At 51.0% G+C, this 25491-nt stretch overlaps 1 protein-coding gene across 4 annotated transcripts; it reads left to right on the top strand.

Annotated features, from left to right (window-relative positions):
• The first annotated feature begins 3468 nt into the window (after positions 1-3468).
• On the top strand, positions 3469-24500 carry als2b (alsin Rho guanine nucleotide exchange factor ALS2 b). 4 transcript variants are annotated; one of them, XM_023840078.2, is made up of 35 exons: positions 3469-3748; positions 4821-4963; positions 5134-5282; positions 5625-6604; positions 7129-7483; positions 8688-8856; positions 9536-9632; positions 9712-9789; positions 10263-10454; positions 10637-10808; positions 10988-11183; positions 12734-12799; positions 12886-13048; positions 13291-13422; positions 13600-13728; positions 13892-13915; positions 16167-16237; positions 16350-16416; positions 16535-16737; positions 17001-17066; positions 17153-17251; positions 17779-17943; positions 18569-18680; positions 18777-18854; positions 18931-19064; positions 19382-19546; positions 19698-19815; positions 19903-20060; positions 20156-20278; positions 20522-20698; positions 21090-21135; positions 21414-21475; positions 21559-21708; positions 21814-21910; positions 22162-24500. In XM_023840078.2, the coding sequence occupies exons 2-35, from the start codon at positions 4944-4946 to the stop codon at positions 22198-22200; spliced, it is 5052 nt and encodes a 1683-aa protein (XP_023695846.2). In that variant the 5' UTR covers positions 3469-3748; positions 4821-4943; the 3' UTR covers positions 22201-24500. The 4 variants fall into 4 exon arrangements, with proteins under 4 accessions (XP_023695846.2, XP_023695845.2, XP_023695850.2 ...); XM_023840077.2 differs by having other exon boundaries at positions 4869-4963; XM_023840080.2 differs by lacking the exon at positions 3469-3748 and adding an exon at positions 3761-4128 and having other exon boundaries at positions 4869-4963.
• The last annotated feature ends 991 nt before the right edge of the window (positions 24501-25491 follow it).

The raw sequence follows: 25491 nt of genomic DNA on the forward strand, positions 1-25491 counted from the left end.
CCCGACCCCCCACCCCCACCCCCACCCCCACCCTAGCTTGTGTCCTTGTCTGTGGTGTGGAGACCACATCACATGGAAGAGGGAGCCTACAGGGGTAAAGTCCATCTATCCGCCACCCCACCGTCACCACAGAAGAAGAATCCTTCTTTGTTCCCAAGCATGCTGCCATTTTCCTGGGGGTGTACGGAACTCGTCAGAGCCGTGGAGGTCCTAAGAAACCTCAGTGGGACATTTAAACTACCTGGTCTCATCACGGCAGACAGTCCTAATAGCATCTCTCAAAGTCCGCCCACGCTCAGTTTAACACGCACATCTGTCGGCTTATTCTGCGCTTAGCTTCAACGCGATCACTTTACATTTCCCGCTATTATTTGATCACCGGTTTAATGTATGTTTTTAAAAAAAGATACACAGACCCCTACCTCCCTCCATCTCTCTCTCTCTCTCCCTCCCACTCTCTGTCACTCCCTCTCCCTTCCTTTCTCTCTCTCTCTCGCTCCCCCCCTCCCCCATGCAGTGTGTCAGGAGGCCTGGAGCTCAGGTAACTAAAGTGAGGCGGCCTGCACACAGAGTCCCATGACAGGGGGGGCCGCCGCAGGAAGCTAAAGGGAGAGCCGAGCACATCATTAGCAGGGGCCGCCTGGCGTAGAGATGTCTGCCTGAAATGGCGGTGGGGGGGGGGGGGCAGGAGGAGCGAAAACAAGGAAAGGCAGCTGAGCTTAAAGTAAAAGGTTAGGCTCCGATTTTCATTAGGCTTTTAGACCTGAAGGCTTCCACTCATCAAAATACCTCGTTTTTATTTCCAGTAAATGTCAGATGGAACATGTTTTTGTTATTTTGTTTTATTTCTATTTTTCTTAATTTGTGTTCTGTATGCACCAATACTGCTAAAACACACTAGTACATGCAGGCGTACCTGGCCATTGAAGTGATTTCTGATTCTAATTATTCCAAACTCGCTGAGTACTCACTGAGTACTCATTGAATACTCACTGCCATCCTGTGGCTCATATCAGGTTTTACTAATTCTTGTTGTAATTGCTTTTATTTTCCGGTGCGATGATTGCTTTATTGCATCTATTGACACAAATTATGTATTTCAATGTATACATCACATTTACAATACTATCATTTTGACTATAGAAATATATAAAAATAGCACTCCACGATAATTAGTTGGATCTAAGTGAATTAAATCAGACAATGATTGAAGTGTTCAGATGGATCCTGTGGTGGGATTTAAAACCTGACTTTTTCGTGCCCACATGGATGCCCACACTGGCCTGCTGAGTCCCCCCCCCCCCACACACACACCTGCCCACACTGGACTGACTCTTTTATAGTCAGTCTTTCTCCAATTACATATTTCTTATCTGCCTTGTTACTCCTACAGGAACAGGAAGCACATTATCGACAGGGGATGGAGGAAGGTGAACGGGACAGAGTGACTGCAACCTGGGTCGTCTTTCCATTACCTGTATTTTCCATTAGCTAAGGGATCAGTAGCTTCATGAGGGAAGCTGTGTGGCTGACTGTCTTCATGGAGGGGCAAAGGAACCTCCCCCACCCCATTTGCTCTGAGGTTCCAGCTAAAAGGTCCCACCCACTTTTGGAATTTCTCCCCGAATTTCCCTATCATACCCAGCAGGGGGCAGGACTGGCCCATTCTTTCCTCTACTCTGCACAACAAGGCACGAGAGAATACTACAGAATTTTAAAAAATCATTTTTTCAGCGGCCTTCCTCGGTTAATGTAAAAGGTGTCTTTTATGAGCTCGGGAGATGCAGATGATGCAGTGTTACGAAAAAGTAAATGAAAAAAAAAGTAAATGAGGAAGAGGCAGGACCGGAGACCACGCCCGCTCAGAGACACCCACGTCTCCTCAAATGACAGGCAGCTTCGCCTTAAGGGCCAAGAATTTATTTTGGTTAAGGGCGATAGTGATTAAAGACATGGACTGTAACCAGAGACTGATAAGGAGAGGCCAAGGAGGAACCGCCCTGCTTCCGGGCCTTTGATGGACCTGAATCGCTTTAATGAAAATACGCCTGTGTGGAGGGCTATAAGTGTGTAAGTGTGAGCTGTTTTTCAGTGACGACAAGATTAAAGGGTAATAAAAGCAGGATCCATAGGAGCAGCTGGCCCGTGGGGAACAATCAAAACAAAAGAAAAGCTTGCGGCTCACATCACACCCTGGATAATTCTCTCTTTCTGCAGGCATGGCATGTCCCAGCTCAGTTAGCACAAATTTATACATATATATCTACTTACAGCGGGAGAGATCCTGGGGTTATAGATTATCAGCAGTGCTGTGTTGACCTAACTGGGCTTTTTACATTCCAGTGATTGTGTTTAGCTTTGTGGAAGCTGTGGCCTAGAAAACCGCTGAATCTGATGCTGGAATATGAGTGCAGCTGGTGGTGCAGCGGTTAGGGAATCAGACTCGGCTTGGAATTCGGCTTTGAAGCTTAAATTATGAGCTTTCAATTTGGATACTAAATGGTCAAATACAGCAGTGCAGGCTGGAGGGGTCGATCAGGGCTGGAACATCAGGACAGCATTTCAAATGTGTATCAGTACATTCACAGAGAGAGCAGCAGGGACTGGTGCATGAGACTGGAAACCAGTTTGTGGGTGGGCAGAGTAGCCTTTGGAATTCATGCATGGAATCAGAGGGGGACATGGTCCAATGCCTGAGGAAGATCTCAGCATTACGCGAGACTTTAAGAGACCAATGGAAGATAGTCTGGAATGGTCAAATGACAGTGTACCGGAGATGATGGAGCACTATGGCCATCCGCCCTTTATACTCCCTTCTGTACATCAGAATCAGTAGCCGATCGGTGATGATACAAATTTTACTTTTGTTGTGCTAAATTCCACATCAGTTCCAGAAGGTTCTGGCCAGACCTTTCAGCATCCCCAGGCTCAGCTAAAAAAATGGGCGATGGGCCGCCGGCTCATGACTCGTGGGCCAGCGCTCCTGCTGGCATCCATCTGCTCTGCACCACCCAGCCTTATCTGGCATTTCTGGGCTCGTGCGTGTCAAACAGGGGTGTTGACAGGGGAGCTTCTGAAGAACCAGAAACGCCCCCGACAGTCAGCCTAAAATTTGGTTCTCACCTCCCTCCCAGCAAATGCAACTTGAGTCTGGCTTCTTAACATTGTGAATTTACAAATGTGTCTCAGGCACTGAATGACAATCTCTGTCTTGACCTTTTAATACAATTTTAAAGTAACCTTAATGATGACCCTTTCCTTTCTCGGGAATCACAGATCCTTTGATTTCAGTCTAACGTTTCACACAACAGCTATTGTAGTTGTAGTTGTAAATACAAATATGAGAGCGATTTTATGATGTAAGTGGACAGAACAGCGTAAAGCGTCCCCTTAAACAATTTACCACGAGAAAAACCGAAAGCACAAGTCGGTCGAAACAAGCCGGGCGTTGTGCTTTTTCAGCTGGTTCGGTTTGATCCCCGTCGGCTACCGTCGGGCGACTGCACACAATGTAACAGCGCTGTGTAGACCTGCGTTATTTCTGTTTTTGTCGGCATCGTTCTTTTGCGGTTGTTCTTACTTTTTATCGACAGTTTGACACGAGGTATTACAATGCCAGGCTCAAGGTCATCATGACAGATCGATTTCTTTGCTACGACGGCGACATGTATTTGTGACCATCGAGCAAAGCGACCGCTGCTGTCGGCTGGTAGACGTCGGGCATTGTCGATGTGCACATAGACCTGCTGTAAGTATCACACTCGTGTGAAAAATTTAGATACGTGCTATCGCTTTGGAGCCGCGGTGTGTAAACAGATCAGGAAGAATCTAGCCTGAGACGAACTGAGCTGCCTTAACATTCTCGGTTTTAGGATGACCCCCCCCCCTCGAACTGAAGTTGACACTTCTTTAATTTCGTCAGGCTGGTTATGATTATGGTATTTCCCCAACGAAACGAATATCTCAAAACACTATTGCCGCTGTTTTTAACACTATTGCCGCCGAGAGCTTTGTTGATCTCGTTAAGAGACCCGACTTTCGTATTAGGACTTAGTGCAGATTGACTAATGTACAGTTGCGCTACAGTTGGTCAGATTGCCGGTGCAGGATGGTGCGATCGCCGGAAAGGTACGTAGTAAAGTGTTGGGCCGGGTAATAAATGCGGCTCAGTATTTTGTCCCTTTTGGTTTTGTATTGTATCTGTCAGACTGACGCTGCATGATGGCTGTCGGCCTCGGTGTGTGTGTGCGTGTTTGTTTGTGTGTGACACACCTCAGATACACCTTATGATGTCACATGGAACGATCTGACGTTGGCACCTATAGGCTTCGTGTGAAAACCTTTAACCGTCTCGCAAACCGGGCGACCCCCCCGCTAGGTGACGTCACCACGCCCACGTGTTTGTCCCAATGCTTATGAAAAGCCGTCAAAAGCCGTCATGCTTGTACAGCTACGAGCCGCCGGGCCGCATGCTCCCGTTTCCTACCACCTAACATTAATCCTGGCCGTAAATAATTAAATACGTGTTAATTGTTTCTGCAGGAAACAGCGAAGGCTCCTCTTGGCTCAGCTGGATACTGGAAGTTTAGTAGATGGCTGGAGAAAAGCTTTGGATGATTTGAATTTTAATCCTTATAAATTAATTGCCCAGCGAACTTTACCCTGTTTCTTTCAAATAGAATTAAACGCGTGAACGAGACAATATCAACAGAAAGTCTTTAATCTTTCATTTATTTTTTGCTTTTATTGTATTCACTTAATAGAAGCGGTTTCCGTTTTAGTCATGCCATTGTCTAATGTCTGCATGAAACTGAATTCAGGCCAGAAGGGAAGTACCAGGGAGATCTTCCTGATTCTTCTTCTGATAGAAGCTGATGTGAAACTTCAGTTTGACCAGGAGCCCACAGTGACTGCGGCACTCGAAACATGGTGAAGCCACACTGATGGAGAACCACGCGAACTGGTGAGAAGGTGCTCGGTGCTGGTCACGTAGCCTCACGGACCTCTGGGTGTTATCCAGCATTCTATAACAAAGAACAAACATGTTTTCAGTCACAGTCGGTTCCTGCGAGCATCATGGTTATGTAAAGATTATTCTAGTTGTTGATGTCGCCTGGCGTTTGTGATTTTCAGCTCTGGGGAGGAGGAGAGCTGCAGGGAGCGAGGTCTGCTGCACCTGTGGAAGGGCTACTCCTGCAGCGTGACCCCAGAGAAGCTGCTCCTGTCCCGGCCTGTGCTGCAGGCCGCCCTGGGGACCCGGCATGGCGTCCTGCTGGTGGAGGGTGAGCGTCCTGGGGCTGCAGGATGGGCTGGCGTGGGTGTTTTAATGTTTCTTTGTTTTTTGGCGAGCGGAATCGTGCCAACTCGCTGTGCCATTCCTGTTCTCCTTCCCACCCATATTATCTCGTAGCTCTTGTTTAGTCCTTGGTGGTGTGACTCAGGTGGGGTTTACTCTGCCATGTGGGCGTCTCCCATTACTGCCCACCAGGGGGCAGACTTACTGTGTAAGCCACTGTCTTTAGAAACGTATAAGCTGTGTGCTCTGCTTATTTTAAGGCATGATGTGGGTGTGTCGCTGTAGTTCTGTTAGCTCGACGTTGCAGCTGTTCCCTCCTTGTCCACAGGGGGGCAGGTGTATAGCTTTGGGGAGATGCCATGGAAGAAGGCGTTGCCAGGCAACCCCGTGGAGCCTGTGCTGGAGGCGGAGCTCAGCAGCCAGCGCGTGGTGTTTGTGGCGGCCGGCAGTTTCCACAATGGCGCGGTGACGGAGGACGGGGTTGTGCACATGTGGGGGGAAAACGCGTCGGGTCAGTGTGGGATGGCGGGCGCCGGCCCAGTGCCCGACCCCCGACCGGTGGAGCTGGCGGAGCGGGACGGCGGCCCGCCGCAGCCAGTGTGGGTGCTGGAGCTGGCGTGCGGCGAGCAGCACACGCTGGCGCTGTCGGGCCGGCGCGAGGTCTGGGCCTGGGGCAGCGGCTGCCAGCTCGGCCTGCTCACCAGCGTCTTCCCCGTCTGGCGGCCGCAGAAGGTGGAGCACCTGGCCGGCCGGCATGTGCTGCAGGTGGCCTGCGGGGCCTTCCACAGCCTGGCGCTGGTGCAGTGCCTCCCCCCCGAAGCGGCCCGTCGCCCCCCACAGGACAAGTGCGGACAGTGCAACCAGCTCCTCTACACCATGACTGATAAGGAGGACCACGTGATCATCTCTGACAGCCACTATTGCCCTCTGGGGGTGGAGCTGGCTGACGCGAAACAGGGGGCCACCGTCCCGGAGCCCCCCGATTCTGGGCAGCTCTCGGCCCCGCCTCCCACTGCTCCTGCTGAGGACCCCCAGTCCATGGAGGAAGCCCTTAAACAGGCTGAGGAGGATGTAGAGGAAGAGGAGGTGGGGGACGGGAAGGGTGGGGAGGAACTCCAGGGTCCAGCGGAGGATGCTCCTGGGGGGGAGCCGCATGCCGCCCCTCCAACTGAGTCCCGCCACGCCCCGGCGAGCAGGAGCTCCCCCTACCCCGACGAACAGGCGGTGCAGGCATATCTAAAGAGGCTATCGGACCACGCCCTCGCTGAGCATGCTGGGAAGTCGGCCATTACCGTGCAGTGTGCCCAGGTCAGCCGTATGGCTCATTTATGGCTCATTTATACATTTATTTATATATTTTACTTCAATTCATCGATGAATCGCTCATTATAATAATTAATTATTAATCGGTTTTATGCTCATTTTTATTGAATTTGCGTTAATATTTTATTGCATGTATTTTAATATTCATCCATCTTCTCCATTCTTGCTCTAGTCAGGATTATGGGGAGCTTGGAGCTGATTTTAATATTAAACTTTAAAAGTTTTGTTTTATATGTACATTTGAACCCCTTCATTTTACTGTTATGTGTTATTGTTTCAGCATGTTTTAGTGCAGCTTTAATTTTAATCCTGTAATCTCTGATTATCTGAAATGGCTTCTCTCTGTTTTCCCTGTTAGACTGTTAGTCCTTCTGGCTGCGGCCTTAGTCTGCTTGTCCTCCTTTGTCGTCAGATCTGACGCATCATCCTCCCACAACCCCTGTCACGCTCCCTCTGACGCACTCTCCCTCCTCCCTGAATCTTGTTCTCCTTCTCCTCTTGTTCCTCAGCAGCGCAAGGGCGACCCTGCCCCCCCAGACCTCACCTCCATGCCCCAGCCCACCACCACGGTAGGCTCGGCCCTGAACAGCCTGGTGGTGTCGTGTGCGTCCGCCGTGGGCGAGCGTGTGGCCTCCACTTATGAGGCGCTGTCACTTAAGAAGGTCATGGGCTATTACTACCCATCTGGGGTACCGGGGGGTGGCGGGCCGGGCTCCGGCGAGGGCGCCAAGGAGACGCGCGAGGAGCGCATGCGGATGGAGGAGTCCATGCAGGGGAAGAAGAGCTCCAGCCTGGGGGACATCCGTGAGGGGGAGGCCGAGGGCCTGAGTCGCCGCCTCTCGCTCCCTGGGCTCCTCTCACAAGGTAGTGTGATCATCCCTGCTCTCTGTATGACCCTGAGTGATCATCCCTGCTCTCTGTATGACCCTGAGTGATCATCCCTGCTCTCTGTATGACCCTGAGTGATCATCCCTGCTCTCTGTATGACCCTGAGTGGTCATCCCTGCTCTCTGTGTGGCCCTGAGTGATCACCCCTGCTCTCTGTATGACCCTGAGTGATCATCCCTGCTCTCTGTATGACCCTGAGTGATCATCCCTGCTCTCTGTATGACCCTGAGTGATCATCCCTGCTCTCTGTATGACCCTGAGTGATCATCCCTGCTCTCTGTGTGACCCGGAGTGATCATCCCTGCTTGCTGTGTGGTTTTCAGTGATTGCTAAAATACATTTGTCATAATTAGAGGTTTGCTTTTATTTAAAGAAACTATTAGGACAGATCCTCTTGTGTGCAGTTTTTGAGTTTTATTTGACTTATGAATCATCGACTTAAAATAAGCAAACGCTTTTCTTCCCTGAGTGTGCATTCCTGTTCCTGCTCCGCAACATGTTCTCGTTTACAATATGACTCGTTGTTGAGAGATTATGATAAGCGGCTGGAGCAGAATCCACCCTCCTCATGAAGCTGATTTGCCTGGTGGGCTTCCAGATATGAGGAAGGAGGAATTCCACAGTTTAAAGTCCCAGAAAAATGAAGCTGTCTGACTTCACATGGGCGTCTATGCAGATGCCTTAGAGGAGCAGCCAGCTTGCCCCGGGGGTCCCAGCTACCATTTGGATGGCACCCCCCAGCAGCAGACAGAGCACCTGGCTCCGGGTCCTTCTCTTTCAGCATAGTCGTCCTCACCTGTGCCCGTCCCTGGGTCACTTGGGCTTGAGTCGTACCTACCACCTCTCCCCAGGCACAAAATGGTGGGGTGCACTTCATGGGTTGAGAGTGTCCTGACAGGAGGATCTTAAATGCCCCAGGATTGAGTTGAACAAACAAATTTTAACACAGGATTTCCTCTCTGGACAGCCGTTTGGTTCTGTGTCTGCGTGTCGTTCAGCTTTAAGGTTCAAAGTGCTTTTATTCTCACCTGACTGTCGCTTTAAGTCTCATCTGCTTTTTTTCCCTGTACAGGACCTTCTGTTTGACCTTTACCTGGTTTTGTAATCTAATTCATATTTCTGCGATCATCAGAAGGTAACCATGTCTCACATTTCCCATGTGTCTCTCCCTCTGGGTCAGTCTCCCCCCGCCTGCTCCGGAAGATGGGCCGGTCCCGGGTTCCGGCCATGGCTCTGACCCCCGCAGCCATCCCGGAGTCCGAGCAGCACCTCCCCTCCCTGCACACGGAGGTGTGGAGCTGGGGCCGTGGCAAGGAGGGCCAGTTGGGTCACGGGGACATCCTGCCCAGGTGAGGTCCCGTTGCGGGACTCCTAACCGCCCCCCCCCCCCCCCAGTGGCCCTGGAGGTGACGGCTCTGTCCTAAAATATTCAGTGAAAACACGAACATTCTCCACAAGTCCTGCTTGGAGGACATTTGTGCTTTTATGACAATATGGAGGGTGCAGGTTGCCAGTAAGGCCTTAGTACGAATTTTTATCCGAGGTCATTTTAGGATTAAAAAATCTTAAACCAGAGTTTTAAAATATGTTAAATATTCCATCCACCCATCCATCCATTTTCTATAATCACTTGTCCTATTCAGGGTTCCAGGGGGTCTGAAACCTATGGGCTCAAGGCAGGGAACAACCCAGGATGGGGCACCAACCCATCACAGGGCACATTCACACACCACTCACTCACATATGCACACCTACGGGCAGTTTGGGAACTCCAGTCAGCCTCGGCATGTTTGTGGACTGTGGGGGGGGGGGGAACCACACATGGAACCCTGGCAGAGACCTGAACCAGAGGTGTGAGGCGACAGCTCTAACCACTGCATCAATGTGCCCCCCCCCATATTAAATATTCATAACTTTAAAATAAAACTGTCTTTACTGTGCATTTATTGCATATGAAATGAAAAGTGGCCCCCTAGTGGCCATACAATGAAACGTGGGATTAAAAAGTCCCCCCCCCCCAATCTGCAGGCTGCAGCCACTGTGCATCAAGAGTCTGGGGAGCAGGGAGGTGGTGCAGGTGGCTGCGGGGGCCCACCACTCATTGGCGCTGACCGCCCAGTCACAGGTATCCTCTCGTGGGTGGGGGTGGGGGGGGGCTGCATCTCAAGAGGGTGGGGTGCTGACCTCCCGTCTTTCTTTTGCAGGTTTATTCCTGGGGCTGCAACACCTCCGGGCAGCTGGGTCACATGGACTCTCCCAGCACCGTCCCCCGGCTGACCAAGGTGGGCGTCAGGCTGCCTGGTTCTGCTCTCCTCCTGCCGTGCCGTTTGGCTCGAAGCCACACCCGACAGGCCGCTGGGACCGGAGACGCTGATCCGCCATTAACCCCATTCTGTGTTCATTCGCTTACAAAATGTGTTACACATATTTTAAGAAAAAATCTGAATAGGATGGTGCAGTATAACTGCACGTAGCTGTCTGTCTGCTTGCTTGCTTGTTGTGTGTCAGTTATCATTCCAGTACACGGTGGACACCCCATGGCTGTGAGTGTGAGGTCTAGCATGAAGGGCTAGCATATCTGGCTAGGAAAGGGCTAGCATATCCGGCTAGGGAAGGGCTAGCATATCTGGCTAGGGAAGGGCTAGCATATCTGGCTAGGGAAGATGGCATTAGCCAGCCAGCGTTTCACTGATGTGTGTCAGTAAATGAACACGTGTGCCGCGTTTGACTGTTTGTCCAATGCGGCCTCCCGCAGATGTCGGAGGGGATCCGGGTGTGGGACGTGGCCGCGGGGCAGCAGCATACGGTTCTCCTGGCTGACGGAGACTGCTTCCAGCCCATCCTCTACTACAGTGGGCGGCAGGTGCGGGAGGGGACGCCGGGCAGCCCCCAGGCTGAGAGTGGAGGCTACACCCAGCAGCCAGTCCTCCTGCCCTTCTGCATGAATGTAAGTTAATGTCGGCAGTTATAAGGTTGGTGCCTCTTGCCTGCTATCGGTAGTGAATTAGCATTAGCATTAGCCTCAGGTGCACCGACGGTACCTCTTCCTAAGTATCTGTTGTGAATTAGCATTAGCTTTAACTTCAGTGCATGAATGGCACCATGCTTCCATACTCCTCTCCTCTGCAGCTGGGCTACGTGAGCAGCGTGTTTGCCGGGGGACAGAGCTGTCTGGCTCTGGCAGACCAGAATGTGATGGGCTTCATCGCCAGCCTCCATGAGCTGGCTGCTGCTGAACGGAAGTTCTACTGCCGGCTGAGCAATGTGAAGGGCCAGATACTCCGCCCCCTGCTGGCCGTGGGTAAGAAGTACATCCTAAATGATCAACATTTGAGTCTCTACATCTAGCACAGCACCTTAACTTTAAATAGTTTTAGTAAATATGGATAAAATGGGTTATACTATGCGAACAGAAACCAAACGGCAGCAGGGCCCCGTGCCTGTTTTGAGGCTGAGCCCCCCCCCCGTTTCCGTGTGCAGAGAGCCTGGCCGCCTCCCTAGGCTCCGCCTCCACGCCCCTCTTCCAGGCCCTGGCCGCTCACTTCAGCCGCCTGTGTCACCTGACGGGCCGCCACGCCACCTCGCTCACCGCCTTCCTGCGCAGCAGCTGCAACCGCGATGTGCGCGGCCTGGCCATGCTGGAGCACGCCGCCGTCTTTCTGGACGCCTACAAAGAGTAAGTACACTGTCCGGGCCCAGGTTCCGACTCCAACTGAGCTTCTCACACCGGGCCTGCCGGTATCCTCCAGAGCAGCTAATCTATTAGCTGTGATGCTCTGTGCTCTACTTGGCCAGCGTGTGTGTGTGTGTGTGTGTGTGTGTGTGTGTGTGTGTAAAAGGGACACTTATAGGTTAGACCAGGGATCACCAACATGGTGCCCGCGGGCACCAGGATGCCCCCAAGGACCGCATGAGTTGCCCGCGGACCTGTTCTAAAAATAGCACAACTCACCAGTGAGCAGCGTCTAAAATTTAATTTTATTCTGTTGCTATTCTTCTTCAATCACATTTGCATTTATATGGATGACAATATCTTTAAAAAAGCATTTAAAACATGTTTATTATACTGAGCAAATTTGTTATTTAAGAAGAGTGCATCAAACTTGTAGCCCTTCGTATGGCTCAGATCCTGTGAAGTAGCTCTGAGTTTCAAAAAGGTTGGTGACCCTTGGGTTAGACTCTGCTGGTGAAAAAGTGTCCTTTATGTGAGCGACCGGAGCAGCCTGGATCTATGCCTAAGAAGTCTACCATCGACCGTATCCTTGCACTGAGGGTTCTCATCGAGCGCAAGCGCGAATATCGGCAGAGGTTCTTTGCAGCCTTTGTCGATTTTTGCTGAGGACCCAAGTGGCTAGAACAGGCAAAGGGGACGCCCACGTAACACCAGGCTCTGGCAGATGGACGGCCATTTCCAGAGGGTGGGGCTGGACCGTGTATCTGCCTGGGGGGTCGCCGGCTGAGATCCTGCTGTGTGGTGCGTGCGGCAACGCGCTGCATCAGCTCATGCTGCCCAACCTGACCGGACCTGATATTACATTAAACGGCTGCTTGCTAAATGATTCAGGGATATAAGAAGGTAATATTTAAATTATTAAACAATATTAAACGTTGGTCACTGTATAATTCATTTAAGTGGAGAAGTAACAAGACAGTAAACAGAAAACCAACATCCTTTTCACCAGCAGATTTTTGTCTAAGGGAAACTAGGTAACCCTTGACTTAATTGGATGGTCATAGCTCATTAATCGGGATTTGAGCTGTGAGTGTGTGTCCTGTGATGGACTCTGCAGGGCGAATCCAAGCCTTGTGCCCTGTGCCAGTGTTTCCCAAACCCACTCTTCAGGGATCCCAGACAGTCCACATTTTTGCTTCTTCCCAGCTCCCAGCACACCTGTAATAAACAATCAAGGAGATTCTTCTGCATACCTTCATTTAAGCTTGTGGGAGTTACACAAAAATGTTCAGAGGGCAGAACAAAAAATGATTTGTTTACCAATCAGATTATAGAGTAGGTAGGTCCAAACAACTGGGACCAAGACACCTGATTGGTTGCTCCCGCCTTCTCTGCTACCTGATTGGTTATCTCTCTGAACCAATAATTTTTCTTTCTGCCTTCAGAACATTTTATTCTCCCACTGAACTAAGCTAAACTGCCTCCTAGTGGCCAGAGTGGAATTGCGGGTGTCCAATACCATGACGTTCCTGAAACGGTTTCATGTTCTACAGGTACTGCAGCTCGGTGGGGAACTTCCTGGTGATGGGTGGCTTCCAGGCGCTGCTGAAGCCATCAGTGTGAGTCCCCCACCCCCTCGTCCCTGGCATTTCTACCCTATTAGTGAGCATAACCTGGTCCCTTCCTTCTACTCTGTGGTCGCCAGGGAGGCCTTTGGGAAAGGTTTGGAGGCCCTGCAGCGGCTAGCGGAGTCGGGCGAGGAGAGCTCTCCCCCAAATGACCTCTTGGTGACGCTATTCTACATGCCCATGCGACACCTGCACGAATACGGTCGGCTTCTTCTGAAGCTAGCCACCTGCTTCGAGGTGGTGCGTATGCAAGGAGCTGGGGTCTCTGCCGGGGTCCTCATCACGGTGCATAGTTTGTTCGAATGCAGCTCAATGTATATGCAAGACGTTCAGACACACACAGCACTGTCCGTCTGTAGAGAGACGTAGGAACGTGGCGACGTGTAAAAGGCTGACTGTAATAATGTGCCATGTCCTCGTCTGCGGACAGTGTCTCCTTCGCCGTCTCGAGACCTCTCTGAACACCTTGCTGTCTTTCCCAGAGTTCCCTGGAGTACCAGAAGCTCCAAGACGGCTGCTCCAAGTATGAGGCGCTGGCTCTTCACCTGAAGAGGAAACGGAAAGAGGCAGAATACACCTGCCACTTCTGGAAGAGTTTCCCTGGAAAGATGACCGTAAGGCCCGCCCTGCTTCTGACCTGTGATTGGCTGTGCGCGTTCCTGGTTGGAACCGTCTTATAGGTGTTGGCTGGCATTCCAGTTTCCACACCCTCTGCATAGCGTTTGGTACGCTATGGTGGTATGCCTGCTGATCATACCACTGTGGTATTCCCCCCCCCCCCCCCGTCGCAGGATTCCCTGCGGAAGCCGACACGCCGGCTGGTTTGCGAGAGCAGCAACAAGGCCCTGACGCTGCAGAACGCTGGCCGGTTCTCCGTCAACTGGTTTATCCTTTTTAACGACGCGCTGGTGCACGCTCAGGTGAGAGAGACTCGAGGGGGTGCTGTGAAAGCAGAACTGGAACCGGGGGGTGGGGGGATGGGGACCAGGAAGTACAGATGATTTTTTTTTTTTTGTCTGTGTGGCTTGCAGCTTCTGATGCACTCCGCTGCAGCTGTATGACTTCTGTTCTTTGCTCTGTCAGGGCGTCCAACCCTATAAGAACCTTGTAAGTATGGAGCAGCTTCTGGATCTGGCCTGTCCCCTGTGTGTTCAGGGCTTGGTTTGGGAAGTAGGCCTCCGGCTGGTATTCCCCCTTCTCTCTGTTAAGTTTGAATGCATTTTATTAATACATTACAAAGCCCTTCGGCTGTCCTGAAATGTGCCTGCAGGAAAATGGTGTTAAATAAAGATAGTCAAGTGCCCCGTAAACTGTCAGTAAGGCCGATCAGGCCGTTGCTCAGTGGAGATGCGTTGCGTGAAGGACCCATCCCTGCCTTTCTGTGTGATCTGGCTCTGTTCCGGTCCCTCTATAACCGGCCCCTGAAGCGACAGCCTGGGCCCAGGACCTCCCAAGCCAAGCCTTGTTCCATGCTGCCCTGCTAGTGTGTGGATTGACGTGTAACATCCGACGGTAACAGCCAAGGCCCCGCCCTACTCCCCTCCCCTCCCTGCAGTGTTCTGTTCTGTGTCCCAGGACCAATAACATCAGCTTAAAATCTCACACATTCTGTAGACTAAACTTCACAATGATATTTTTTTCCTACTCGTACTAAGATAGCAGAGGTTCATAATTCACAGGTCCAACAGCCAGTCTGTCGGATGCGGCCGTCCTGTGGGTAGTGGCACCGCGCCGATAGGTCCTGCTAGCCCGATCCCGCCATTCTGATGTGGAGCCCCGCCCTCAGTGGGGGTGGGGTAGGGAGGGGCTCTCACATCTCGCATCGTCCCTAGCATCTGTGGCCACCGTTTACCCGCAGCCTGTAGCGCTTAGCATTTGGCCATCTGTGCCAAGGTGGACCAGAGCAGGCAAATCCTCCATCTGGTTTAGGGCAGCCTGACAGCTGGGGGGTGGCGCGTCACTCCGGAGGGGGTGCATACTGGTCCTCATCCCCACATGCTAGCGAGAGGGTGCTGATGGGATTTATTCATTATTTCAGAAAATGGGGAATCCTTGTGGGGGGGGGGGGATTCGTGTGAAATGGATGCTGGATGGTGGATTTGTGTGTTTTGTTGTGTGATGGAGTCCCAGTGTGTGTGTACTCTCCCTCTCCAGCCTTGGTTATTACTGGGAGGGGGGCGGGTAACAAAGACGCCAGGTGACCTCCGGGGACAGCGCTGAGATGGCCGTCCCTAGCTGACTTCACTTCCTGTCCCTTTTTGTCTTTCTGTTTTTTCTGCACTCTTTCTCCGCAGAATTGTCCCTCTGTCACTCTCACTACCTCATAGAGGCCCGACTTTGGGTGCCCTGTGGACTGAACCCTTTAGCCTCTCTCTCTCTCTCTTTCTCTCTCTCTCTTTATTTCCCCTTCTCTAGATTCTAGTCATGCTCCAGTTTAGCTTGCGTAAGAGTGTGCGAGTGTGTGTACTGCATGCATATGGGTGGTTGTGTTGAAATGTAGGTGAGGTTACCATGCTATCAGAGGGTTAACCCACCGGCCTGGCGGTGTTCATGCTTCCTGTATGAATTCTCAGGTTTTCACCTGCATTTGTGTGTATTTGTACTTGTTTTTGCTTCATGGCATCAGTTGGTCCTTGTGCTGCTCAGAGATTTTCCTTCTGTGGTGCCGGGGACACAGTCATTCATTCACACAGTGTGTTTTAAAGGCCCATTTTTTCGGGGGGGGGGGGGGCTGGTTTGTTTCAGGTTCTTCCCCTCCTTTTTGGAAATGTGCTCTGCCTTAACATTTGACAGCTGTCGTTCTGGGTTATGAGCCGGCGGCAAGCACCATAGCCCTGTGTGGCCAGCAGGGCGGCGCACTTCTAGAACATCAAGCTGTTGTGACTTGAGGGGGCGGGGGAGTGTGGGCAGCAGCGCAGGCGGCCATCTGCTCATCGGGGATGCGAGAGCCAGAGATTTCGGCATCGCGTATGTCCTGCGGCGGAGGGAGCGGCCGACAATGCGGCAATGCTGTTTGTCCTGGAGCTATTTAAATTACCACTGTTAGCCTGTTAGCAGTGGTGCTGTAAAGAGACTGTGTTCCTCATCCGGCTAAATGGCATGGGACTGTTCTGCTCTTTTTGTGTGTGAATGATGCCTGAGTGGAAGTGTGTGATGACATCATCATTCCCTGTTTATTCCCTGGACAAAGTGCACGAATTTGACCCCACCTGTCAACAGTCTGCTACCATAGCAACCTGGTGACCAACCACATGCCAAGGCTCAGTGCAGATCCCCCCCCCTTAAACCATGCCCCACTTTTACACTGGCAGTGGGGGGAAACATCTGGCCATGATGTCCTTCTCTGTCTCCCATCCAGTTTTCCACTCACCATGTCTTCCCCCTGGCCACGCTGTGGGTGGAGCCTATCTCGGAGGAAAACAGCAACCTGTGAGTCATGCGACCGGCCGACCAATCAGATCACAGATGCAGCTGTCGGCTGCAATTCTGATGCTAGCCAAACATGCTAAGAACTGTAATGCACCTCTTGGTCCATTGTCAGGTACGGGCTGAAGGTGACCTCACCTGAGGAGACATTCACGCTCCTGTCCTCCTCCCCCATGGAGAAGGTACGCAGTAATCACTGGTCATGAACACTTAGTGTGAGGCTACGGCTGGATCGAGAAGATGCGCGTAGAGGAGGTTTACTTGGCAGCTCTGAATGTGCCCCCCCCCCCATCCCCCCAGGCCAAGTGGCTGCGAGCCATTAACCAGGCGGTGGACCAGGCCCTGGGCGGGGCCGCCGCCGAGGTCGGCGTCTTGGGTTCGAGCACCGTACAGCGGCCGGAGCCGCCCATATCACGCACAGCCTCCTATACCTTCTACAAGGACAGCCGGCTGAAGGAGGCGATCTATGAGGGCCGCTGGCTGGCCGGGAAGCCCCACGGAAGGTGGGTGGGTGGGGGGGTTGGGGGGGCCCGCAGGCTGGGGGCTGTTTCTGACGCTAATGTTACCATCGCTAATGCTAACATTTATAACTGACCTGGAACTTGACGGAGCATAACTGGGTGCTGCACCGGCCTCACACCTCTAGGGGGCGTGCTTCTGTGTGTGTAGCATCTGCATGTTTTTCTCTGGAGAAGTGCGGCCTTCTGGGATGAATTATAATTGGCTTTTACCTATACTGGACTTCCGTGTCTGTCTTCCCGGCCAGGGGTCTGCTGAAGTGGCCAGACGACCGGACCTACACCGGCACCTTCAAGAACGGATTGGAGGACGGGTCAGTAGGACCCCGCAAGCCGGGGAGGAGGGTGTCTCTGCTGTGGGGGTGACCTTTGCCCTTTCTGTGTGATTGGAAATCTGCAGGTTTGGGGATTATGTGGTTCCCAACAAGAACCTGAACAAGAATGATCAGTACCAGGGCCACTGGAAGGAGGGCCGGATGCACGGATTCGGGGTGTACAGGTGAGTTCCTGCCCCAGTGCCCTCTGCCTCTGTCTGTCGGGGATTATCAGCGTCCTGCCGTTTGTCTGGGGCTTCCCCTGTAACACTGCACCTCCTGAATGGGGCTGTGGGGTTAGGGTTAGGGTTAGGACCTTCTTTGCCAGCTGTGTGATCTGTGTCCCTCAGCCGCCCTTAATCAACTTAATTAGAAAGGTTAGGCCTCCCATTGAAGTGTGTGTGTGTGTGTGCATATGTGTGTGTGTTTGTACATTTTTGTGATTATTACATTGTGGGGACTAGATGTCACCACAACATGATAAAAACCTGTTATTTTCACATTATGGTCCCCACAAAGATCTGTGAATGCAATCAAAAACTAAAAGTCTTGTATATGGTTAAGGTTAGGGCTGGGTAGGGGTTAAGGTCGTCATGTTGGGATTAGGGTTTTTCCCATAGAACTACATGGACAGTCCCACAAAGATCTGAATACAAACGTGTTTGTGTGCGCGTGTGTGCCCCCGCCCCCGCTCCCGCCCCCGCCCCCCCAGGTACGCCACGGGCGAGGTGTACGAGGGCTCCTTCCAGGACCACATGCGACACGGCCATGGGATGCTGCGCAGCGGGAAGCTGAACTCTTCCTCACCCAGCGTCTTCATCGGCCAGTGGGTCCAGGACAAGAAGACGGGCTACGGGGTCTTCGACGACATCACCAGGTGGCGCCCTGCTCGCACCCGTGGCCGGCGTGACCTCGGCTCTCCAGCTGCATTTCAGAGGGGTCACGTTTTCATCTCTTGTTTCAGCTGTAGTTTCAAACCAAATTGGCTTTTTTCAGTCAGGTGACATACAGGTGACATACAGGTGACATACAGGTGACATACAGGTGACATACGGGTGAGGCAGGTAATATATCAGAAGCATGTAGCTGTCAGATGCCAGCTTAGGTGCCCATGCTGCCAGGTTCAGCTTCCAGTGAGGGACTGGTAAGGTAATACTGGAACTCGATCAATACCAGTGGTCACCAACTGGCTGCATTCAGACTGAAATACAATTCAGTCTAGACTGCGTGATTGATTTTTGCAAAAAACTTGTACTGTCTGTGGGTCCCCAGGGACCAGATTGGGAAAGACTGCCCTAGACAAACTGCCTCACCACGGTGTGTGTGTGCAGTGTGTGTACAGTGTGTGTACAGTGCGTGTGCAGTGCGTGTGACTGTGTATCTGCAGTGTGTCGCTGATTAGCCGGCCCTATGCACAGCTTGTTTCCACCTGTCATCGCTCTGCTTGCTGTGTGTACCCGAGCCGTTCGGTTTGACAAGCCCCCCGGTGCCCCTTTTCTCAGGGGGGAGAAGTTCATGGGCATGTGGCAGGACGACCAGCGGCAGGGAAACGGCCTCGTCGTCACCCAGTTCGGCCTGTACTACGAGGGCACCTTCGCCAGCAACAAGATGAGCGTGAGCGTTCTTTAGCACCACGCCCGGCCCCCGGTGTTCAGCACCACGGTGTTCATCTCTCCTGAATAATAACCAGCTCTCTTCTGCCCCCTGCAGGGCACAGGGACGCTGCTGTCAGAGGACGATACTACGTTTCAGGGAGAGTTTTCCGAGGACTGGACGCTGAACGGGAAGGTGAGGCTGCGGGAGTGACCTGAACAAATGTGTCTGGGTTGGCATTTTCAGGTCTCAGCACCTTTATACCCACCAGGGCATGCTGACCATGCCCAATGGCGACTACTTTGAGGGCACCTTCAACGGGGAGTGGGGCACAGGGCTGAAGGTGACGGGGACCTACTACAAACCAAACCTGTACGACGGGGACAAGGACAAGAGCAGGGCCATGTGAGTGTGTGTGTGTGTGTGTCTGTGTGGGGGGTCCAGGTATACCTTACCTTATGGGGACCAAATGTCCCCACAACGTGATGAATACCCATTCTTTATTTTTTACATATGGGAAAACTCTGTTTTATAAAAATCTGTGACTGCAATGAAAAAACTAAAAATGCAAAAACTCCTGTCTTTTGTTTGGTTACTTATGGGCTGGGTAGGGGTTAAGGTTGTCATAGTTAGCATTAGCATTTTTCCCATAGAAATGAATGAGCGGTCCACAAAAAGATATGATTACACGACTGTGTGTGTGTGTGTGTGTGTGTGCGCAGCAAGCTGGGCAGCATGGCCGTGCGGCCAGAGGAGAAGTGGTGCGCCGTGTTCGAGGAGTGCTGGACCCGGCTGGGCTGTGACGCTCCAGGCCGGGGGGAGAACTCTAAGGCCTGGGAGAACATCGCTGTCGCCCTGACAACCAGCCGCCGGCAGCACAAAGACAGGTATTTACACAGCTGGAGCATGTGCACGCACACGTACACACACACACACACACACACACACTGTACGACTCATACAGACACACACACAGACACATAGAGATACATACAGCCACACATGCACTCTCACTCTGATACCCCCCCCCATGTCCAGCCCTGAGCTCCTAAGTCGGTCCCACAACAAGACCCTGGAGAGCCTGGAGTTCATCCCCCAGCATGTGGGCCCCCTCACCTTGGAGAAGTACAACAGCGTCCAGCGTTACCTCATCAAGGTGGGCTCACCGTCGGACGAGAGGCCTGCTGTGCAGAAGGCCTCCCACCACCGAGTCGCTCATAGTCATTACACTCCCACCACACAGGCCTGCGACACTCCCCTGCACCCGCTGGGCCGGCTGATCGAGACGCTGGTGGCCGTCTACAGGATGACATACGTGGGTGTGGGGGCCAACCGCCGGCTCCTGCAGCAGGCCGTCGGCGAAATCAAGTCCTACCTGAGCCGCATCTTTCAGCTTGTCAGGTGGGCGCTGGCGCTGCATTGTGGGAGTCGTAGTGTTCTGAAGGTTCTGTGTCTGAAGGTACGGGTCGTGCTCCATGTTCACGTCTTTGTCTCAGGTTCCTGTTCCCAGACCTGCCAGAGGAAGGCGCTGTGATCCCAGGACCCGCTTCTGAGTCTCCAGAGAAACGGGTTCTCAGCTCCCCAAATGAGGCACCACAGCTGGAGTCCCCACAGCCTGGGTATGGCCATACCACCCTCTGCAATCCCATTGGCTCTTGATCTAGCCAGTGGCGGGACCTAGTCACACACTGTTATTAATGGTTTGTGAATGTTATCAGGGCTGAACACAGAACAGTCAACTGACTGTTCACCACCTGCAGTGAAGGAGACTCGTACAGGTTAAGCAGTCCTGGGACTTGAACCTGCACCCCTGTGGTGTGCTTATGTGTGTTTGGTCTGACTCCGTGGCCCTCATCCCGCAGACGTGTGGTGAGCAGCTCCGCCTTGCTTTTGCCCGTGCTGCTGCCGCGCCTCTATCCGCCGCTGTTCACGCTGTACGCGCTGGAGAAAGAGCGCGAGGAGGACGTGTACTGGGAGTGTGTGCTGCGGCTCAACAAGCAGCCCGACCTGGCCCTGCTGGCCTTTCTGGGGGTGCAGCGGTGAGAGACGGACGGGGCGGCATGGAGGCACACACACACACACACACACACATATATACAGACAGACCGACACACAGACGTTTATTCACCTTTCAACTTGTATTCATCTTTGTGCGGAATGTCCATTCATTTCTATGGGCAAAACCCTAATCCCAACAATGACAACCTCTCATGGTGTGGACATTTGGTCCATGCAATTTAATATATACATAACCCACACACACACACACACACACACACACACACACACACACACACACACACACACACACACACACCATATACACACAGACTCATGCCATATACTGTCTGACTCTCACTCTGACCCCTGCTGGATAGATCTTGTAACGTCTCTTCTCTACATTTGTAATATTTTTTTTCCTCCTTTTAGGAAGTTTTGGCCTGTGTCTATCTCAGTGCTTGGTGAAAAATTTGAGGTAACCTCTCCATTCACATCCACAACCTCTCATTTTCACCCCTGTTGCCTTCTGCCCTCTTTTCGCCTCTCCCTACTCTCTCTATTTCACCCTCTCCATCCTGTCCTCTCTTTTTCTTCTGAGTGTTCATTCCATATCCTTCCTTTTAGTAATAATGTCATTGATGTTGACTTGTCTCATATTGATGACCTCACACTGGTTGACTTCATGAAGCACTGCTTTCTTACTAAGAGCTCAGCGAACGCTTTCAGCCCAAGGCTCTTCTCTAATCCATCCAGGTTCTCCCAAACACCAAGGACGCCTGCTTCGCTTCCGCTGTCGAGACTCTTCAGCAGATCAGGTACCATCTCCCAGCTTTTGCATCTGGCATCTGCCCTAGTCTCCTGCCGTCTGCTTTTTTGAACATCACCATTTATATTCCAGCACGACGTTCACACCCTCGGACAAGCTCCAGGTGATCCAGCAGACCTTCGAGGAGATCACTCAGGAGGTGCTGGCACTGCTAAAGGAAGACTTCCTGTGGTCTATGGATGACCTCTTCCCCGTCTTCCTCTATGTGGTTCTGCGTGCTCGGTACGTCCTTCGAACCTACTAGCTCAGGATCATGGGTTGACGATCACCTACTGAGATATGGAGACGTATCACTCACTGACAGAATTGTATGACCTTTGACCCCAGAATTAGGAACCTAGGTTCTGAGGTCAGTCTGATCGAGGACCTGATGGACCCTTGTGTACAGCATGGAGAGCACGGCATCATGTTCACTACCCTTAAGGTATGGGGGTGGGGTCACTGACCATTCATGAGCCAATCAGAACGTGCAAGAGTCCTGTCCGCCAATCACAGCAACTCAGACACTTCCACCCCTAAACATTGAATTATTGACTATTTTAAGCCATTATTATTTATATATTTATCAATATATTCTGTATTGGATTAATATACCAACCCTCATGGACCTACAAGACATTAAGAATTAATTATATATTTTCATAATCATTTTTGGCTCTCTCACTCCCCCTGCAGGCCTGCTACTATCAAATCCAACATGAGAAGATCACGTAGAGGAGGTCCCCGTGTGACTGGCGCGCTCTGTGCTCTGCGTGCTGCTACAGGGAACCAGATCCAGCATGGTGATGGTCTGATGGGTGGTCTGGGTAGATTTGGCACTAGCTGACGGAGAAGCTGAGGGAAAAAACCAGCAGTGTGTCTGTCAGGAGCTACGCAAGTCAGAACAAGCGCTGGTCCTCTCCACCTCCTGCCCCCGAGCTGAAGGCCCCCCCCCCCTGAACGGGGAGCCCCCTTCTTTGGCCCTCCTAAACCTGACACCCCTGCCACCCTCATCACGTCGAATCCCATCTCGCCTACCACTCAGAGAGAGTACTGGACCCTCATGTTTGGCTTTCTACCGTGGCTGTTCAGTTTTGGATGGTGCTGTGGTGATAAAGGAGGGGGGCGGCGACATCATCACTGCTGGGGAGCCCGAACGTGAGCCGGTCCCATCACCTCTATGCACATGTCGAACTTAGTTTGCACTGTTAGGAAGCACAGGCGGATCCTTGTGGGGGGGTCTGCCATCCACAACACATCCAGCACCTGTCTGCCAGGATTTTATTCGAAAGGCTCCACTCTTACAAAGGATACGGGTCGCAGCACTGAGAATCTCTTCTTTTTGTTTCATTTTTTATTAAATACACATTGCAGGTGTTCTTAGACGCATAGAAAAACAGTTGAAATTGTCACGAGTGTCCAAGGAGCTACTAACTTAGATAGAGAGATGCTACCAGAGGACATTGTAGGTATAGACAGGAAGTTTAAGTATTTGATATAAAGCAGTGTTTCCCAGTCCAGTCCTCAGGGAAGGGTTGGGAAACACTGAAATAAGGTACTGAGTATAGATCTGCGTAAACAGACTTGCTTGGTCAGTATGTTGAGCAGAAAAGAGCCAGATCTTGAGGCTCTTTCATATATTCAAGTGATTTTAAGCTTGTTATTCTAATCAGACTCATCTTCCACAACCCAAATTAAGAACTTTCTTAAAACTTCTACATATGAAGCTGCCCCGAACACGTTTGTCCTTTTCCCTTCCTGTGCTGGGGGGGACATTTATCTGACCTTGATATTCATACATACTGTATTTGTGCTGAAAACTGACAACTTGGGGTTAGGGTATGTTGGGCTGTACCTGGGAAATGACCTTGTAATCGGCAAAAATTTTATCTGTATTTTGACTTTTATTACCATGCAAAGCCATCCAGTTTTGGGGGACGTTTGAGTTACTTTAAGTGCCTGCAGATACAGCGGCCGGGACCGTTTTGGGTGATGATGACATCGTCGCTCCGGTACTGCATACACGGTGCATGATGAATGTCTTCGTGGCTCAGGCAGTGGACAGACGATCACATGAATGCGGCACCTGTTCGAAGAACCAGATAATGAACTTTTATTTACGTTCCAGATCCAGACGAACAAAATGCGCATAGTATTTATTGACTCTTTCATGAGCATTTTTCAAAAACACGCCACACCATAAGAGCCAGCAGATCATCCATTACACAACACATGAACCATCTAGTATTGCACTGATAACCCTCTGAGTTTTGATGAAAGCCAGGCTAAGGATGGAGGCCTGCTTTTAACGAAGGTTTTTTGAGGAACATCTTGTTACTGAACATGAGTATAAACTTAATTCATTTTTATTGCTCCTGTATTCTAACATTTTGAGAATGGACTGTATTTGTGTCACATCAGAACTTCTTCAGTAATGTGGCTGATGGCTATTCCCCGAATCTGCTAGTCATGCACTGGATTGTAATGATCATAATGAGCACAGGAAAGGTGAAACGGACCATTTTGGGCTAGACTGTGTAACCTGACGCTTACATAGATGGATTCATGCAAACATTCGATAGGGGAGGGGGGGAGGGGTTGAATTCCTCTGCTAAGGGTGATGAAGACCAAAAATGAGCAGATGTAAGATGCTGGCATTGACCATTTTAAGTCTGTTTGGCAGGGTCATAATAAAACTCTCCTTTTCCCCCCTTTTCCCGTCAGTATGTTTATTTTCATTAAATCCTGGAGTTGACCTCCATCCACCCTCTTGATGAAGTTGCTCACATTCATGCTGTTTTTGCCAAATTCCCGTTTACAGCGTGTACACTGGGATCTCGCCTGGCGTCCCTCGACAGTGTCCTGTTACAGCTTCAGCACCAGGTCCATACTTTGAGTGTTTGTTGAATGTTTGATCTTCCCGTCAGGAATTTTTTTCGTTTTCAATGAAGTACATGTTTCCTGTATATATAAAATAGGAAGTCAACTAAACTATCGTAATGTGAACAAAGCAATAAAATGAAACGGTAGATAAATGAAGTCCCTGTGTTTTATTAATTACATTTGCTTAAAAACGTCTTAAAAGTACGCTCAATGCTTTGACGTTTATCGAGTTTATGCCGTGGTAGTTGCATTATTAAACCTGGCATAGCCCATGCCTGCCCATGCCCTGCCCATGCCTGCCCATGCCCTGCCCATGCCCTGCTCCCTCTCGATCAAAATCTAAAAGAAGAAGGCGTTAATGAGCTTCGAGGAGTGACACTGACGTGGGATTATTTGGGATAGAGCAGAGATTACGGACCTCGTCCCTTCAGGTGGCTTATCGTGAACACCACGATCGATGCAGTGAAACCCACGAGAGGCAAACACGGCGTCTACGGGGCAAGGATGACGGGGTAAGACAAGGCTGGTCTCCTTGGCAGTCCTGGCATGGTCGAAAAATCTCTCAAGGTGAGGACCTTTTTCTTCTGGATTATCTGTTCACCCCCCCCCCCCCACAAACAATTATAGCAGGTACTTTAATCCCTGTCATGGTAAATGTTAAGATAAGTGAAGAAACAGGAGGGTGACCATGTGCAGCAGACTGGTTTATCTTGATGGAAATTTCCATCCAAACACAGGCGTATGAGTAGGGTCTGAAATTTGCCTGGCTGGACAAAGGGAACGGTAGAAATACTCTGGCATGTTCATTTCCTGCTGAACTACTAGTTAATATCCTGAAAATCTGCTCAATAATGGGAGACTAACTATAGGCCTGTTATTCACATAAAAATGTATAACGTCAAAAATAAGCTCAATAAATAGATTTTCAGATCTGGTTATTGTTTTGTCCAAAAAAGTTTGATGTGAATTTTCAATTTCTCTAGCATAACACAGACCAGTCAGCAAACGTAATTATCTTAATTAGTGTTTTAAATCATCAGGATAAATACTCAAAATTACATTGAGATTTATTCATTCTTCAATTTTGCGTTATGATAGTTGTCTACCTTTAGATTTCCTTTACAAAATGCACGTAGTAGACAG

The sequence above is a fragment of the Paramormyrops kingsleyae genome, chromosome 16, assembly GCF_048594095.1.
Source record: "Paramormyrops kingsleyae isolate MSU_618 chromosome 16, PKINGS_0.4, whole genome shotgun sequence".
In the NCBI taxonomy this organism is placed as follows: Eukaryota; Metazoa; Chordata; class Actinopteri; order Osteoglossiformes; family Mormyridae; genus Paramormyrops; species Paramormyrops kingsleyae.

Excerpts from the sequence above, each read along its gene's own strand:
- als2b (XM_023840078.2), top strand. The coding sequence starts at position 4,944 with ATGGAGAACCACGCGAACTG. Across the intron at positions 20,061-20,155 it reads CGCATCTTTCAGCTTGTCAG|GTTCCTGTTCCCAGACCTGC; the intron begins GTGGGCGCTGGC and ends TCTTTGTCTCAG. Across the intron at positions 21,709-21,813 it reads TATGTGGTTCTGCGTGCTCG|AATTAGGAACCTAGGTTCTG; the intron begins GTACGTCCTTCG and ends CTTTGACCCCAG.